The sequence below is a fragment of the Perognathus longimembris genome, chromosome 12 (assembly GCF_023159225.1).
Source record: "Perognathus longimembris pacificus isolate PPM17 chromosome 12, ASM2315922v1, whole genome shotgun sequence".
Taxonomy (NCBI): domain Eukaryota; kingdom Metazoa; phylum Chordata; class Mammalia; order Rodentia; family Heteromyidae; genus Perognathus; species Perognathus longimembris.
Window position 1 is genome coordinate 35,530,832 of NC_063172.1, and position 18,335 is coordinate 35,549,166.

Sequence of the window (18,335 nt, forward strand, 5' to 3'; positions counted from 1 at the left end):
ATTTAATATAAAACTGCAATTAAGTGATAAAAGCAAATGAGCAGGAATATAAAATAGAAACTGAATAAAACCCACATTATTGTGATTTTTTGGTATTTGTTTAGTTTTGTTCTTGAGATAGATCTCAACCCAAATCCCAGGCTGGCCTGGGAATCATTATATAGCTCATGTTAGCCTTGAACGAAAAATCCTCCAATTGGCCTCAAAAGTGCTAAGTGTTCTTCACACCCCCCAAGGCTTGATCTAAAAAAGTGACTATTAAAAGATATCCCTGTTTAAAGATGAGTCCTCTTGACAAATAAAATAAGACATGTATAACCCAATGGGTATCATTAAATAAGTGACTTAAACCATTGACATATTTGGCAGTAGATTTTATACTATAACAACACAATTTGCACCAAAATCAGCCAATTTCTTCATCCATTTGTATGTTATAGTTTTGTTGTTATTATTGTCATTGTTTAGTTTGGGTATTTTATTTTGTTGTATTTTATAGAGATTTTTTGTTTTGTTTTCCAATTTTGTTATCTTTTCTTTCTTTGTTTCCTTCCTTTCTTCCTGCCTCCCTTTATTTTTTATTTACTGTTATCTTATAGCCCAAGCTGGCCTTGAACTCTTAATGCTCTTACGTCAGGGTCTCGTGTGTGCCACTACATCCAGCTTTATGACAAGTGACATATCATTCATGAAGGAGTATTATAGTCTGGAATAAGTTACACTCTACAATTCTTTGCTGAAAAAAGTTTTACAACTATTCATATTTCACCCTGAAAGTGAAAAGTTAATGATGATGAATCATCCTGACTTTTTAAAATTTATTTACTAAAATCATAATAATAATATCTGCAAGACATGGTTGACAAAAAAAATCTGAAAGAATACTATCAATTATCTGATACAATGCTTTGCCTGAAAGAAAGCACACACATCTAGAAGCATACAGCTTGAATGCTCTCATCCCATTCTACAGTGAGGGTAGACTAGGTGATTCTGTTCAATTAAGGCTCAGTTTTCAACTGAGATCAAGTAAAACCATAATTTTTGTTTAATCAACTCAGTGGTTCAGGAAACTATTACTGCTTGATCAGAATTGTGTCATTCTGAACTTAAAACCAGGAGAGTGAAATCATATTGCTGGGGGCCAGAGAATCATGCTTGCAATCCTAGCTACACGGGATGAAAGGCTTTATTCCGCCAGCATAGGAGGTAAAAAAGTCCGTAAGATTTCATCTCCAAAATTATTAGCAAAAGAGTTGGGCTGGAAATGTGGCTTAAGTGGTACAATACCAGTAAACCAAACAAGTCTAGTGAATACGAGGCCTTGGCTACCCAAACAAACAAAAAAATCTGTGTATCAATTAACCAGAGATTGATGGTATCTAGAAAAACATTGGTACAAAGGTATTAGAATTTTTCAGAAACACTTTTCTTTCTTTTCTCTCTACCATATGACTTTCATTGCTAAACTGTATTGACAATTCTCTTTGCTTATAATACTTTTATAATTTAAATCATAGTAGATTAATAACTATGTAGATGTAAATGTTTAGGCTTTATTAATAGCAATATAAATTTTTTCCTTCCATTTTTCTCACATTGGATGCTATTAATTTGCTTTGCCTTTTACTTTATATTTTAGGTTCCTTAGTGGTATTCTTCTTTTGTGTGTGTGTGTGTGCCAGTCCTGGGGTTTGAACTTTGGGCCTGGATGCTGTCCCTGAGCTTTTTTCTCAGGACTCATGCTCCACCACTGGAGACATAGCTCCATTTCTGGCTTTTCTTAAGTAGTTAATTGCAGATAAGAGTTTCATGGGCATTGTGGGAAGTCGGCGGAGGAGCGGCTGAGCCCTGCAGAGCTCCCTCCAATATCGTAGTTTTCTCACCTCATAGAAACTGTTTCTCCGAGAAAGACAGCCAAAGTAAGTTCTAACAGTACAGGGATTCTGGACAGGAAGGAAAAATCGACTTTGCTGGTCTGAAAACACAGTTTTGAGCTCCGGGCGGTGTCCCGCCGCGGCGCCAGCGCCGGCTCCGGCACAGTGCCGGGCACAACCCCCCGCACTCCGCGCAGCTAAAGCGAGAAATACTCCAGACGGCAGCCGAGCACGGAGGACCTGACATCGCAGAGACAGCGTGAGTACCCCGCAAAAAAAAAAAATTATTCTCGCTTGTGCCCACAGTCCAGCTTCTGAAAGGCATCCCTGTCCCCACCACCAGAGCAAAGCGCCATCTTTGCCACTGGCATAGGGTCAGACCAGACTGGAACTGAAGCGGGCCTGGGGAAAGCGAGGTCAAAAAAGCCATCTTTGAAAAGGGCAGGAGGGGCGGAATCAGTGAGAACCAGCTCCGCCCAGAAGAACGCCCCCTGCCCTGGTGGGAGGCGAGTCTGGTTCTTAGCCAGAGATGCCCCGCCCTGCCCGCCGGAACTTCTAAACTTAAAGCAAAAGCTGCGAGCAGCTACCAGGGGCACAGAAACAACAGACGGAGGAACAAACAGTTCCGGGGACAGCTAAACGGTCCCGTCACAGAGGAAACTAATTCCCAGCCCAAAACGGAGCTGCATTCCATAGCTACCTATGCCAAGGAGGCCGCCTCCCTCAGGCAAGCAACTCTTAGTGGAGCAAAACAAGCCAGAGGCGCCACGCTCTGCTGAGTTCACAGTCTAGTCAAGACCAGGCATCAAAGGCAGCGGCCCCACAGCAGACAGAGGAGCCACAGTTCCTGTGACTGCCCACGTCCCCATCGACAGAGGACGCCCAAGGCCTGCCTGCAAGCTGTGCGAACCACAGAGACCCACGATTGCTCCAACAGGGGAGAAGGTCAGCACAGAACCACCCCTTGCCAACTGAAATCAAGTCAAACCAGCCAATCAGGAAAATAGACTGCAGTCCATTGCAGGGAAAGCAGAGACTGGTTTCTTTTTCTTTTCAAACATTTTTTTTAACTTTTCTTTTAAATATTCTTTTTAATTTTTTCACACCTGAAACATCATTGGCTGTTTTTTTTTTGTTTTTTTTTTGTTTGTTTTCCATTTTTACTGGTTTGTTTTATCAAGTTTTTTTGTGTTTGTTTATTTGCTTGGGTTGTCCCTTTTCTGTTATTTTCCTTTTTATTTACTTATGCTTCCTTGTTAAATAATTTTTCTCTGTTTTGTGTATCTGTCTTCCAGTATTTTTACTTCATTTCTCTCGTTACGTCCTCTTCCTTTAAAAACTACTTTCCTATAAATAACACCTACACCCTTTTCTGCTAACTCTCCAGTGTCTGTCATTTTATCAATGTTCTTTCTACTGATTCTACTCTTCTCCACATTTCCACATCACTGAAACTAAACCAAAATCACCACCACCCCCCCAATACACTTTACTCTATTCTCTTTACTACCTCCAACTTACCCTCCTGACTTACTGCCTGGACCTCCAGGTTCCATTGACTCCTGGTTATTGGATAGAGAATATCCCAGCTTAATACGAGTGAATTAAAGGGGTTCATAGAGAAAGCCAGTCCTAAAAGAACTTAATATAAAAACAAGAATTGCGTATAAGGTTGTAACAGTAAATAAGTAACTACTGAATACAGGGCCCAGGATCAGATGTTATATTGAAATTGTATTCTTTAGGAACACCAAATCTAACTTTATAGACAGGTATACAAGTTATCTGTATATAATTGTGAAATTGTAAGATTTACACAACAGTGCTTGGTAAGGGCTGCTTTGGGTCTTAAACAGTGCTCACAGGTGCTGGTAGACTGGCATTCCCAATTCCAATGGGCAGAAGAAACACAAGAAAGATGGCAAATAATGAAGTCTTATCCCCCACCCAAAACAAACAGGAAGCAGAGCAGTCAATCAAAAACATAGAAGAAAACCCCCAAAATGCTCTACAAAGTTTACTGATAAACATGATAAATGAAAAGTTTGAATCTCTTCAGTCAATTATGTTAGAGCATGAGGAGGCAAGGCAAAAATTAATGGAGAATTTCATGGCATCCACAAATAGAAAGATAAGTGAGCTTCAAGAGTCAAATGAAAAGATAGCTACCCAACTTAAAGATTTGAGAGACAACACTCAAAACCAACGTAATGAAGTTAATGAAGTAAAGAAGTCCATACAGGACCTAAGAAATGACATGGAAATCATCAGGAAAGACCAGTCAGAAGGAAAAGAGATTCGAAATCAAGTAGCTAGCCTACAGTCCCGACTAACTGAAGCAGAGGATAGAATCTCAGGAGCTGAAGATTCCTTAGATTCTATGGAGAAAGATCAAAAATCAATACAAATCCAGTCCAAGCAACAAAATAGATCGCTACAGGAGATTCAAGACACAATCAGGAAGCCCAATTTAAGGATAATAGGTATTGAGGAAAACTTGGAGAAAGAGGTTAATGGGATAGGCAACCTATTTAACAGAATATTAGCTGAGAACTTCCCAAACATCCAGAAGGAAAGGCCTATACAGATACAAGAAGCATTTAGAACCCCAAATCGACCAGACCAGAATAGGACTTCCCACCGACACATTGTGATCAAAACAGCTTCAGCAGAGTGCAAGGAAAAAATACTCAAAGCTGTTAGGGCAAAAAAAACAATCACATATAAAGGAAAAGCAATCAGAATTACCCCAGACTTCTCAGCAGAGACCATGAAAGCAAGGAGAGCCTGGAATGAAGTATACCAAACCCTAAATCTCCTTCATAGCCGAAGGTCAAATAAAAGTCTTCCACAATAAGGAAAAACTGAAACAATATATCTCCACCAAACCAGCTTTACACAAAATCCTTAAAGATGTACTATACAGGGAAAATAATCAAGATCCCAACACAGACAGAGAAATGAACCCTAATTAGCAAACACTAGATCAAGAAATGGGAAGACACAGCTTTAAACAAGACAGTGATAATGAAAGGAACAAACGATCACCTCTCAATCCTAACTGTCAACATTAATGGACTTAATTCTCCAATCAAACGACATAGGCTCATAACTTGGATCAAAAATCAAGATCCATCTTTCTGCTGCCTCCAAGAGACACATCTATCCAGCAAAAGTAAACATCTTCTAAAAGTGAAAGGCTGGAAACAAATCTATCAAGCAAATGGCCCCCATAAGCAGGCTAGAGTTGCAATCCTAGTATCAGACAAAATTGACTTCAAATTAAAAAAGGTAAGAAGAGACAAAGATGGTTACTACATACTAGTAAAAGGATCTCTCCAACAGGAAGAAATAACCATTCTAAATATCTACACGCCAAATGCAGGAGCAACCAACTTCATCAAACAAACACTACTGGCTCTAAAAACATTCATAGACCCAAACACAATGATAGTGGGGGACTTTAACACTCCACTATCACCTCTGGACAGATCAACACGCCAAAAACTGAACAAAGAAACCACAGAACTAAACAATTGCATTGACCAACTAGACTTAATCGACATCTACAGAATATTCCACCCAGCAAGGACAGAATACACATTCTTTTCGGCAGCACACGGAACATTCTCCAAAATAGATCACATCTTAGGGCACAAAGAAAATCTGTACAAATTCAGAAGTATCAAAATCATTCCCTGCATTCTTTCAGACCACAATGGAATAAAATTAGAGCTCAACTCATTCAGCCACCACAGAAAATCCCACAATTCATGGAGACTAAAGAACACACTGCTGAACCATCAGTGGGTCATTGAAGAAATTAAAACAGAAATTCAAATGTTTATGGACTTCAACCAAGTTGAGGGCACAAAGTACCAGCTCCTTTGGGACACAGCAAAGGCAGTACTCAGAGGAAAATTTATATCTCTGAGTACATACATCAACAAACTGGAGAAACAGCAACTCAGTAATTTAAGGAAGCACCTTAATTTTCTGGAGAGAGAACAGCAAGCAAAACCCCAAGTCAATAGACGGAAGCAAATAATTAAAATCAAATCAGAATTAAATCAATTAGAGACGAAAAAAACCATCGAAAGAATCAACAAAACAAAGAGTTGGTTCTTTGAAAAAATCAACAAGATAGACAGACCCCTGGCAAAGCTGACCAAAGAACGAAGGCAGCACACTCAAATAAACAAGATAAGAGATGAAACAGGTAGCATCACCACAGAAATAACCGAAATTCAGAAAATAATAAGGGACTATTTTGCAAACCTTTATGCCAACAAATTCGAGAACTTGGAAGAAATGGATGATTTCCTAGAAAAAACTGATACCCCCAAACTCAACTATGAAGACTTAAACCTTCTAAACAGACCCATATCCAGTATTGAAATAGAAACAGCAATAAATGATCTCCCATCCAAGAAAAGCCCAGGTCCAGATGGATTCACCGCAGAATTCTACAAGGCCTTCAAAACAGAACTCACTCCAATATTTCTCAAACTCTTCAATGAAATTGAAAGAGAACGTTCACTGCCAGACTCATTTTATGAAGCCAGTATAACCCTCATCCCAAAACCAGGCAGAGACTCATCACGGAAAGAGGACTACAGACCAATCTCCCTGATGAACATAGATGCAAAAATTCTCAACAAAATTCTGGCCAATCGACTTCATCAGGTCATCAAAAAAATCATACACCACGATCAAACTGGATTCATCCCAGGGATGCAAAGCTGGTTTAATATACGCAAGTCAATTAATGTAATCCACCACATCAACCGGAGCAAGGTAAAGAACCACATGGTTTTATCGCTGGATGCGGAAAAAGCGTTCGATAAAATCCAGCACCCATTTATGCTAAAAGCCCTGGAAAAACTGGGATTCCAGGGAACATTCCTGAATATAATCAAGGCAGTTTATGACAAACCAACAGCAAGCATAACTCTAAATGGTGAAAAACTAAAGCCATTCCCTTTAAAATCAGGAACAAGGCAGGGATGTCCACTCTCTCCCCTGCTCTTCAACATAGTACTAGAATTCCTAGCCAGAGCAATTAGGCAAGAAGAGAATATAAAGGGGATCCAAATAGGAAAAGATGAAGTTAAACTTTCTCTCTTCGCAGATGACATGATCCTATACCTAAAGAATCCCATAGACTCTACCCCCAAGCTACTAGAGCTGATCCAAAACTTTGGCAAAGTTGCAGGATATAAAATAAACCTTCAAAAATCAACGGCCTTTCTCTATGCTAACAACCCGAAGACCGAGGCTGAAATCAGGAAAGCAACTCCTTTTGCAATAGCCCCCAAAAACATAAAATACCTAGGAATAACCTTAACCAAAGAAGTGAAAGACCTCTTTGAAGAGAACTTTAAAAGCTTGAAAAATGAAATTAAGTCAGAACTAGGAAAACGGAAAAACCTCCCATGCTCCTGGATTGGGAGGATTAATATAATCAAAATGGCAATATTGCCAAAGGCTATCTACAAATTCAATGCAATACCCATTAATATCCCAACACCATTCTTTAATGAAATAGAGGAAGCAATCCAGAAATTCATATGGAACAATAAAAGACCTAGAATAGCAAAAACACTCTTAAGCAGAAAGAACAGTGCTGGAGGAATTACAATACCCAACTTCAAGCTGTATTATAAAGCTATAGTAATAAAAACAGCTTGGTATTGGCACCAGAACAGGCCTGAAGACCAATGGAACAGAATTGAAGACCCAGAATTAAACCCACAGAACTATGCCTACTTAATCTTTGATAAAGGAGCTAAAACAATAGTATGGAAGAAAGATAGCCTCTTTAACAAGTGGTGCTGGCAAAACTGGCTCAACACATGCAACAAACTAAAACTAGATCCTTATATATCACCCTGCACCAAAATCAATTCCAAATGGATTAAAGACCTTGAAATCAAAACAGGCACCCTGAAGACACTAAAGGAAGGAGTAGGAGAAACACTTGGGCTCCTTGGCACAGGACAGAACTTCCTTAACAAAGACCCTGAAAGGCTACAAATCAAAGAAAGGTTGGACAAATGGGACTGCATCAAACTCCAGAGCTTCTGCACGGCAAAGGACATAGCTCTCAAGATAAACAGAAAGCCCACAGACTGGGAGAAGATCTTTACCGGACATTCAACAGACAAAGGCCTCATCTCTAAAATATATGCAGAACTAAAAAAATTACCTTCTTCCAAAACAAAACTGCAAAGAACCAATAGCCCCCTCATCAAGTGGGCTAAAGACTTGCAAAGAAACTTCTCTGATGAGGAAATGAGAATGGCCAATAGACATATGAAAAAATGCTCTACATCACTGGCCATAAAGGAAATGCAAATCAAAACAACATTGAGATTCCATCTCACCCCAGCAAGAATGTCATATATCAAGAAAACTAATAATAACAATTGTTGGAGGGGATGTGGCCAAAAGGGAACCCTACTTCATTGTTGGTGGGAATGTAAACTGGTCCAGCCACTCTGGCAAGCAGTATGGAGATTCCTCAGAAGGCTCAATATAGAACTCCCCTATGACCCAGCAGCCCCACTGTTGGGTATCTACCCAAAAGCCCACAAACAAAATCACAGTAATGCCACCAGCACAACAATGTTCATCGCAGCACAATTTGTCATAGCGAGAAGCTGGAACCAACCCAGATGCCCCTCCATAGATGAATGGATCAGGAAAATGTGGTACATTTACACAATGGAATTTTATGCCTCTATCAGAAAGAATGATATTGTTCCATTTGTAAGGAAATGGAAGGACTTGGAAAAAGTTATACTAAGTGAAGTGAGCCAGACCCAAAGAAACATGGACTCTATGGCCTCCCTTATTGGGAATAATTAGTACAGGTTTAGGCAAGCCATAGCAGAGCATCACAAGGCCCAATAGCTATACACTTAGAAACAAATAAGATGATGCTAAGTGAAATGAACTCCATGTTATGGAAACAAGTGATATATCACAGTTGTAACTACTTTCAACGTCCTATGTGTATGTGTAGTTTCTATTATTGATGATGTTTTGTATCACCTTCCTATGTTTTGTACCTACACTATCTCTGTAATCTTATCTGAGTATATTGGAAACCGTGTTTACTGGTATTGGAAGTAGGAAATTCAAAGGGAATACCAAATTCGAGAGACACAGGGTAAAAAAAGAGAAATAACTACAAAAGCAATACTTGCAAAACTGTTTGGTGTAAGTGAACTGAACACCTGGGGGGGTAGGGAAAGGGGGGGAGGGAGGGGGGCATGAGGGACAAGGCAACAAACAGTACAAGAAATGTATCCAATGCCCAACGTATGATACTGTAACCTCTCTGTACGTCAGTTTGATAATAAAAATTTGAGAAAAAAAAAAAAAAGAGTTTCATGGGCTTTCCTGCCTGAGCTGGCTTTGAACCTTGATCCTCAGATCCCATTCAGCTTCCAGAGTAGCTAGGATTACAGGAGTGAGCCGCTAGTGCCTAGTGTACTGTTCTTTTATAAAATATGTGTATATTTGCAGGTCATCTTTACTAAGACCAAATTAAGCAAAGCAAAAACTTCATACCATATAGCTGTGATCATATCTTTGAGCATCTATTTTGTAAGAAGCAATGTATTACTCCTCTGTTAAATTAAAAAAATAAGTTGGCAATTCACTTGAATGAAAATTTAAATTCAATGGACATTTTGAAAACATAAAAAAAGAAGTTTCCTTTTACATAGTATCCTTTCACTTCTGTTTTTGTTACTGATTTTATGGATATAACCTTGTGTTCTAAGCTTCTAAGTAAATCAACTACTGCAATAAAAATCACATCATGGCAGAAAAGAGTAAAGTGAACGCACAGCTAATATCCTGCCTTAAGCAAAACAAAGTAAGCTTGGAGCATGTGCAAAGGAAACAAGTAATCTACACCCATGTGGGATGTGGTAAATGATGAGCTTTATCTACAAAAAACAACATTTCAGGAAGAAATTAACCATCAGGTGTGGGTGGGCAATTAACTCCAACTGTAGAAACCAGATCTTTCCTGTGGAATATTCATTAACTCCTTTAATTAAAAAGTATTCATAGTTGCATAATTTAGGAGCACTTTTCATATACTTCAAAAGATTCTTGACAGTCTGACTTTAAAAATTAAGTGTTTTTTTTTCTGTTGGTATCAATTAACTTTTGAGCAGACCTAAACCTCTAATTTTTCAAGAAATAAGGGGATAAAAACCTCTCTGTAATTCAGTTTGATAATAAAAAATTTAAAGAAATGTTCGGGAAAAGCAAGAAAACATGTATATACTTCTGAACATTTCACTCATTCATTCATTAATTCATTCACTTTTCATTCCAACAGTCAGTTAACACAGATACACCGAATGATTATTCTAAGCCCTCTCCTGGGAAAGGTAAGTCAATATGAATAAGAGAGATGGACCTTCATCTCTTCAGTAGACTCACAATCAAACAGAAAAACAAATCATCTGAACAAGTAGTTTGAAGCTTTATGAGAATTGGAAAACACATGCATAAAATGCTAAGGAAAGACAGGAGAATTGGGTTGATAAAACAATATCCCCAAAGACTGAATTCAAGACTTTGTTCTTGCTAGCTATTCTACCACTTCAGTCATATCTCCAGGCACCTTTATTATGTGTTGCCTATTTTCACAGTAATGATCAGGCTGATGGACTGTTATCCTCCTATATGTGCTTCCTTATGTCCCTGGAAAAACAGGTAGGTGCACTTTGCCTAGCCATTCTGGAGTTGGAATAATCAGGAATGCAGACTTATTCAGACATTGCTTGAGATGGAAATAGCCCAGGCTGGCCTCAAACAGTGATCCCCTGTCCTCTGTCTCCCAAGTAGCTAGGATTACAAGCTTGAGATATCATACTAAGCTGATTCATATATTTCTCTTATATATTTACTTGGAGTATATTATATACTGCAGTGCATTAGATACTTCAACATGTTTTTAATCAACTTATATAAATATTCTAAATATAATTTATCCTTCATATTCTTAAGGAATAGACTTGTGTTCATTTGGGAGGTATTATAAACAATGCTACTGTGGAGAATATTTTACTGCCTGGCCTGTCATGTTTGTTCAAAATTACTGATAAACACACTATGTATGAAAGTTTTCTTATCTGTGGAAAGATTTTACATTAATACTTTAATTTCTTTACCAGTTGTAGAAACTCTAGTGAATGTTTTCATTTTACTTTTTGGATCAGATTAGGAAAATTATATCTTACCAGGAACTTGTCCATGTCATCTTAATTTTCTTTTGGCTTCAAATTATCTACAATTTCTCTCATGTCTTATATATACCTAGAATCTGATGGGCTATTACTTTTTATGTTGCTAGTATTTACTTATGCCTTACCATTTTCCCTTAGTTTTTTTGATACTTAATTATTTTATTTCACTTTTGAAAGACCCGTTTCCTATTTCAATTATTTCTATTTTTGTATTTCTTTATCCTCCATTCTATTTTTAATTTCCATTCAAATTTTAAAAAATTGTTATAGACTTTGAGTCACTGATTTTTAGACTTGTTGTGTGTGTTCCCTTAAGTACTGCTATTTGTGGTGCTATTTCATTCACTAATAAATCATGTCATCTTTTCAGCTTTGTGCTCCAAGATGAAAAGCCGTGTGTGTGTGTGTGTGTGTGTGTGTGTGTATGTGTGTGTGTGTGTGGTGTCTGTGTCTGTGTCTGTGCCTGTGTGTGTATAGGTTGCTGTATAGGTTTAATGTAATGATGGAATGACAGAATTTTTAACTAAAGTTAAGTAGATTAATTAGTAAATATATATACTTTCAATGTATTTCCAATAAAATAACTTTCCATTTAGCAAGAAGGTATTGGTTATAAGTAAATATCAACCAGAATAACTTAACAAGGACGCATGGTAAAAACATTTATTGCTGTTTCTTGAGGTGCCCCCTGCCCCAAGTAAGTATCGACCTGTAGTAGTTTTATATTTGTTTTGGGTAAAAATGCAAAATGGTTGGGATAATATTTAAAGGAAAGTGCTGATTCACATTAAAACCACAATATAAATGCCATTCTGTGCTCTAAACATTTATTGTGTTTACTGTTACTGATTACCTGTATTTACTTTTGATTTAAAATAAACAAAAAAGATGGAAAATTAAAAAGGAAGGGAAGGAAGAATAAAAGGTAGAAGGAGGCAAAGTCAAAGCAAAAAAGGGAACAAAGAAGAAGGAGAATGAGGTAAAAGAAACAAGAGAAAATACGGAGAAAGAAGAAAAACAAAAGGAAGTAGAGAGGACTAAAAAGGAACAAAGAGAGGAGAATAAAAGGAAAAGAAGGAGGACAAAGGAACTGAGAGTAGAAGAAAAAGGAGACAATAAGAATAAGGAGAATAAAAAGGTAGGAGAAGGAAAGTAGTGGGGAGAGGTAGAGAAAAAGAAGAAAGGGAAGAAGTCAGTGGGGAAACAATGGTGAAGGAGATTTAATCTCTGCTCTAAATTCAATTCAGAATACTTAATTTCTTCCTTAAATGAAAACTTACCATTGCAGTTGCCATTTGACAGAGAACTGAGCAATGTGTTTTGTTCACACTGAAATAAAAGCAAATATAAAAAGGAACAAGTTACATAAATTTATTTCTGGTGTCATGATAAAGCACCTCATTCCTTCCCCCATAGGAATATCCCAAACTAGTCGCCAGAAAACACTCTTCACTAGCTTTTGTTTTACAGAATGCTGTATACAAGAAAGGTGGAAATAATAAAATGACAATAAGTTCTCAACAGTTTTTTTTAAGTGTGAAGAACTATTCAGAAAAGAAAAACCTCAATAAATGGCCTCTGATAAGTACATACACTAGTTCAGAAGATAATTTATATTATCGAGTTAAAGATCTTTAAAACTTCTTATGCAAGTCCCTATTTTTATTTTGGATCAAAAAAATTTTTAAAAATTCATATAATGGTGTGAGCTTACATCGATTCAGAAAAAGAAAAACTCTATACCACTCAAAATACAGCTGCACCCTGCCACATAAGACAACAAGGTTTTGTGAAAGAAATAAGCCTGGTGTCAAACTTGAACAATTCTGAAGGTATCCTCCCTATATTCAAGTGAACAAAATCACTGGTAATGATTCCCAATATTCCTTTGGAAGTGAAATCATGGAAGAACAGAGTTAGAGACTAAGAGATTCAGTGATGCAGGCAGAGTCAGCTTCGTGAATTTATAATTTGCAGTTCCAAAAGGCCCCCACACTTAGAAAGGCTTTCTTTCTTGGCATAAGCTATGCCACCACTATTTTGAATTTTTTTATTATTTGGTGAGCAAAGAAAATTCATTAAGTTCGGGGCCTCTACAAATTATATATCTGTTTCTGTATAATGGGCTTTTCTAGTATAGGCCATAGTAAAACTTCCTGGTAGAAGCATGAGGTTGTGAAGCAAACATCCTTCAGGGCAGCTCTTGGAACATCAGAAATGGTTGCTCCAAGATTTCCCATGTATCTGAGTGACTGAGAAACAAGAATATATCCTATATCCATACCACCCTGAATGTACTGAATCTTATCTTCTTGCAGAAGCTAAACGGGACCAGACCTGGTTAAAACTTGGATGGGGCAGACAAGGATGTAGGAGAAAATAAGATATGCTATTATCTAAAGTAGTGGAGGAAAATCTTAGGAAAAAGGAAGGAAACTGAACTGATACTTGCTAAATGTGTATAGTACTGAGTAGGCAGAACACTGTTCTAAGTGTTGTACTGAGTAGGCCATGCTCTATTCTAAGTACTTTACATACATCAACTCAGTAAACTGTCCTGATTATAGATGAGAAACCTAAAGCATAAAGTTTCAGTAAGTCAAAATCCCACAGCAAGAGAATGATGTTTGTTATAAATATACTAAGAACCACCCTGAGTGGGTCCTAATGATAGACAAGAAAACAATGAATTGTCCCAGCAAAGCAAAATTTACTTCTGTGCAGAAGGGTGCATTATCAGCCAAAAGTCTGGCACAAAAGCACACAGAGCAGGTAGGCGGCTCCTCTATTTACCCCTAATACAGCGCGCTTTCACCCTCTGCTCAGATTGGCCGAATTTAAGTTGAAAATCTAATCAAAATTGGCTAGTTTGAAGAGGGTAAGATGCATTATAAGATCACCACTGAAAGCTTTTACATAAGATAAGCAATCTCAAAACATACCCCTCTTCTATTTCTTGAACAAGCTGAAGTATGTCTTCTGAGATGAGTATTAATTCTATGTTGGAACAACCAGTTAAGACAAAACCTTGCATTTCAAAAATCTTTTCTTAATTCTTCTAAAGCAGGTCCTATTTTCCTTTCTTTGCTTGCTGATATTGTTTTAGCAGAATCAACAAGAGTCAAGCCACCAGGCTAAAGCACCAAATTTTAAGCAATCCATTTTGATATGAAAGGTTACTCACAAGTGCAGACCCAGGGAATTTGGCTCCAAAATCTAGGCTCTGAACACTGCAAAGGGCTTTAGGATTTGAATGATGATAAATATCTACTCTACATTAAGTTAAAATAAAGCAGATTTGAAATAATATATCTCTGATAGTTGATACTACTTATGCTTATGGGAGTTCAAGCAAAATGTTGTAATAATATTAAGATAGTGATGGTAATAATGTATGCTTCTTTGAAGTCATTTAGCATATTCTATATCTGTAAGCCTTAGGTCTAATGCACATTTGTTAGGATTTTGATGAAGAGGTCCTATAAAAGAAATTATTTGCCTTATTTACTCTTCTAAGAGTTATGGTACCTAGTATATATAGGTAGCCACTTAATAAATGAGTGAATGAAAAAAGAAGTGATTACCTCAACCAACTACTAGAACCAAATTATATAGAGAGATAAATATAGATATAGATGTATGTGTATATGTATATGTATATTACAATATTAGGTTTGTCTGAGGGGAGAGGCCTGCAAATACATTTATAGTGTATTATTTATAGAACACCATGTGTTATGATTTACAGCTAGCTGTATGACAATCTAATCACAAAACCAGTGGTCATACCTTGTTGATATCATCAAGCAGCTGGTTTTCCTTTTGGATTAGGTTCATTACATCAGCACCGAATTTTTTTGCATTCAGGAAAACAAGTGGATTGTTTACTGAGATGATTTTTACCTGTTGTAGGGTTTCCTTTTACAGGAGAACATAGAAGAGATTCACAATTCTGAATTAAAGAGAAAATAATGGCTATACGTGATGAATCAACGTCTTATTTCAAATGCCAACCTCGTTTCAATTAGTGAAATGTACTTAGATGTCTTAGATGTACTTAGATGTCTCTACTGAGAAACATTAATAACCATGACCCTGATTCTTGCAGAGTACTGGCTCTAAGGAGTCACTAGACTAGCATATCCAGATAGTATCAGGAGGCCTGGGAATATGGCCTACTGGTAAAGTGCTTGTTTCGTATACATGAAGCCCTGGGTTCGATTCCTCAGCACCACCTATATGGAAAAAGCCGGAAGTGACACTGTGGCTCAAGTGGTACAGTGCTAACCTTGAGCAAAAAAAAAAAAAAAGCCAGGGACAGGGCTCAGGCCCTAACTTCAAGTCCCAGGACTGGCAAAAAAGCAAAACCAAACAACAGATAGTATCATGAAGAAGACTCCTTCCAAGATTGCCTCTCCCAGTCAATTTATATGTTACTAATTAATGTACTGAACAATCAGTCCTTTAATTTGCAGTTCTGGGGACTGAACCTGGAACTACCCACAAACCAAGCTAATGTTCTTCCATGGTATTACAGCCCTAATTGTATTTTTAAAAATGAAAATGCAAGCCTGTAAAGAGCTATGTCAGCTCTTAAGTTTCTTCAACTAATATCTTACAAGTGACTAACAGTTCTAATTGGAAGAAAGGTACAAAGAAAAGACAGGGTCAGGACTATAATTTCATGTTACATAGGCATAGGTAACACTGCATTGCCAGGATGTAGGTAAAAGATGGAGAAAAAGAGAAGAAAAAATTAACCCAAATGGTATCTACTGGCTTCTTGTACAGATAATACTAACAGTACTCAGGGTTGTATAATCAAACTGTTTTCTCTCCAATTTGGGGACATGTGTCTGATGGAGAGGATGGTCAATTGTATGAAATGGTAACTCCTTACCAACTAAGCAAAGCAATACTCCTTCAGGCTTTAGTACTTGCATAGAAGAGGATATGTAGAAAATAGTCATGGATACAGGCAGAGGAAAGAAAGGAGAAAGTATTAGGTGGATTAATCTGGACAATTCATTTAATGTCTCTCAGTTTACTTGTCTTTTTTCTTAAACTAGATAACGTGTAAAGCTATGAAACTGATTCAACTATTAAAAGTGAAGAGTTTCCAGGTACCAATGGCTCACAGCTATCCTACTTACTCAGGAGGCTGAGATCTGAGGATGGTGGTGCAAAGCCAGCCTGAACAAGAAAGTCCCTGAGACTCTTATCTCCAATTAACCACCAGAAAACCAGAAATGGTGCTGTGGCTCAAGTGGTAAAGCACTAGCTTTGAGCTCAAGAGCTCAGGAACAGCGCCCAGGCCCAGAGTTCATGCCACACAACCAGCATAAAAAGTAAAAATGAAGACTTTGCAGAAACAATTCAAGAATAATAACCTTAAGTTGTCAAACTAAATTTTAAGCAGGAGTAAACCTTTTACAAATCAAAAATAATTAATTCGACATTGATTAATTAATTCAAAAATAATTAATTAAATGCATTAATTCTTAGATCTATCATATTTAATCACTACACATTGTACGTTATTGTGTCAATATTATCTTCAGTTACAAGAAAAAAGATTCCCAATGGAGTAGATAGGAATTTCTCAAATCTAGAATAGGTCTCTTGCAAGAAAAAGAGGTGCAAAAATGGGTGTATGAATGGAAGAGAAGAATAACATTTTGTTTAATTTTTTTAATCCACCCACAGTTTATATCTAAATATTGTGCAAATTTAGGTTTTCTTCACTCTTAGTTTTGTTACAAAATTCTAAATAACTGGTGTGATATAATGTTTTGACAATGGTTTATGTTTTCCATATGATTCTCATTTGGTAGAATGATAAGACTGGAATCAAATAACAAGGGTTAAGAGTATGGAAAACAGAGTTTATTGATTTTTGTGTGAGTGTATGGGTGTGTGTGTGTGTGTGTGTGTGTGTGTGTGTGTGTGTGTGTGTGTGTACACATGCGCGCTGGTCTTTGGGCTTGAACTCATGGTTTAGGCATTGTCCCTGAGTTTCTCCACTCACTCCAGGCTAGCACCTCTACCACTTTAACCATTACTCCATTTTCTGCTTTTTGATCGTTAACTTTCCTCAGATCTCAGCCTCCTAAAATTATGGGCTAAAATTATGGGCACAATCCATTGTCACTCAATGATTTTTTAAGCTGACAAGTAATCAATCCAAAGCTGAATTCTCTGTCCAATTGAGGATGTCAAGGCCAATGTGAGTGTCTATGTGGACAGATCCACAGAGGACTTTAGGGGCTCCAGTCAAGCTAGGACTTTGCACCAGCCCCAAATTCCATAAAACTGTTAAGGTAAGAAAAGAGAAGTGGTAGAAAAGTTGACCCTGGAAAACTATCAAAGATTCTGAATTCAAATAGCTGTCTGTGAAGCAAATCTTTCCATGCTTTTTTAAAAATACAAGCCATTCCCCTGGGTGTCACAGAAGGATTGATCATATTATTTCTGTCTTATAGTCTACATGGAACTACCCTAGCATTGGTCCTTGTGGTGGGAAGTCAGTTCTCTGTGTTCTGAGGGAAATCATGAGGTACTAAAACAAGTGAATGTGAAAAACAAAGGAGAAAAGGTTAACCTATTATTTACCAAGCAGGTTCAAAGTGAGGGCAACTTTCAAAAATTGGCAAAAATAATTCAAGCCAACATTCCCTCACATTTTAAACTGTCTTGGTCACCCCTTAAAATGAAAAACTAAAACTCAAGTGATCCCAATCAGCACTCTCCATATAGCAGGACAATTTATGGGAGTTTTTCCCTTTAAAAGTCACAAGCCGGTCAGCATTCTAGAGCTGCTTGACTTAATTACCTACTATTAATAATGAATGCAGTCTTGGTTTTCCTTTAAAAAAAAAAAGTGAGGTGGCTTAAGCCTGTATCCTAACTAATTGGGAGGTAGCTATTCGAGTGCTTCAGTTCAAGGCCAGCCTGCGCAAAAAACAAACAAACAAAAACCCTCACAAGACTCTATTTTCATCAATGGATGGGAATGGTGTGGTAGTGTTTGCTATCTTCCCAAGCTTTGGAGAAAGCACAATAGCTGGACACAGTGGCACAACTTCTCATCCCCGTGACAAACAGAAGCACAAATAGGTGGCTCACAGTCCGGGCTGGTCAGGATAGACAGTCACAGGACTTGAACCCAGAGCCTCCCATTCTT

At 37.5% G+C, this 18,335-nt stretch overlaps 1 protein-coding gene across 1 annotated transcript in view; it reads right to left on the reverse strand.

The window, feature by feature from the left end:
• The window catches only part of Slc26a7 (solute carrier family 26 member 7), a 122,881-nt gene that overhangs the window by 9,062 nt on the left and 95,484 nt on the right, over positions 1–18,335 (reverse strand). Inside the window, exons 14-15 of the mRNA XM_048358871.1 lie at positions 14,942–15,070; positions 12,433–12,481 (exon numbers count right to left, since the gene is read on the reverse strand). Of these exons, the coding sequence (XP_048214828.1) occupies positions 12,433–12,481; positions 14,942–15,070 (178 nt within the window). The remainder of the gene's footprint in view (positions 1–12,432; positions 12,482–14,941; positions 15,071–18,335) is intronic.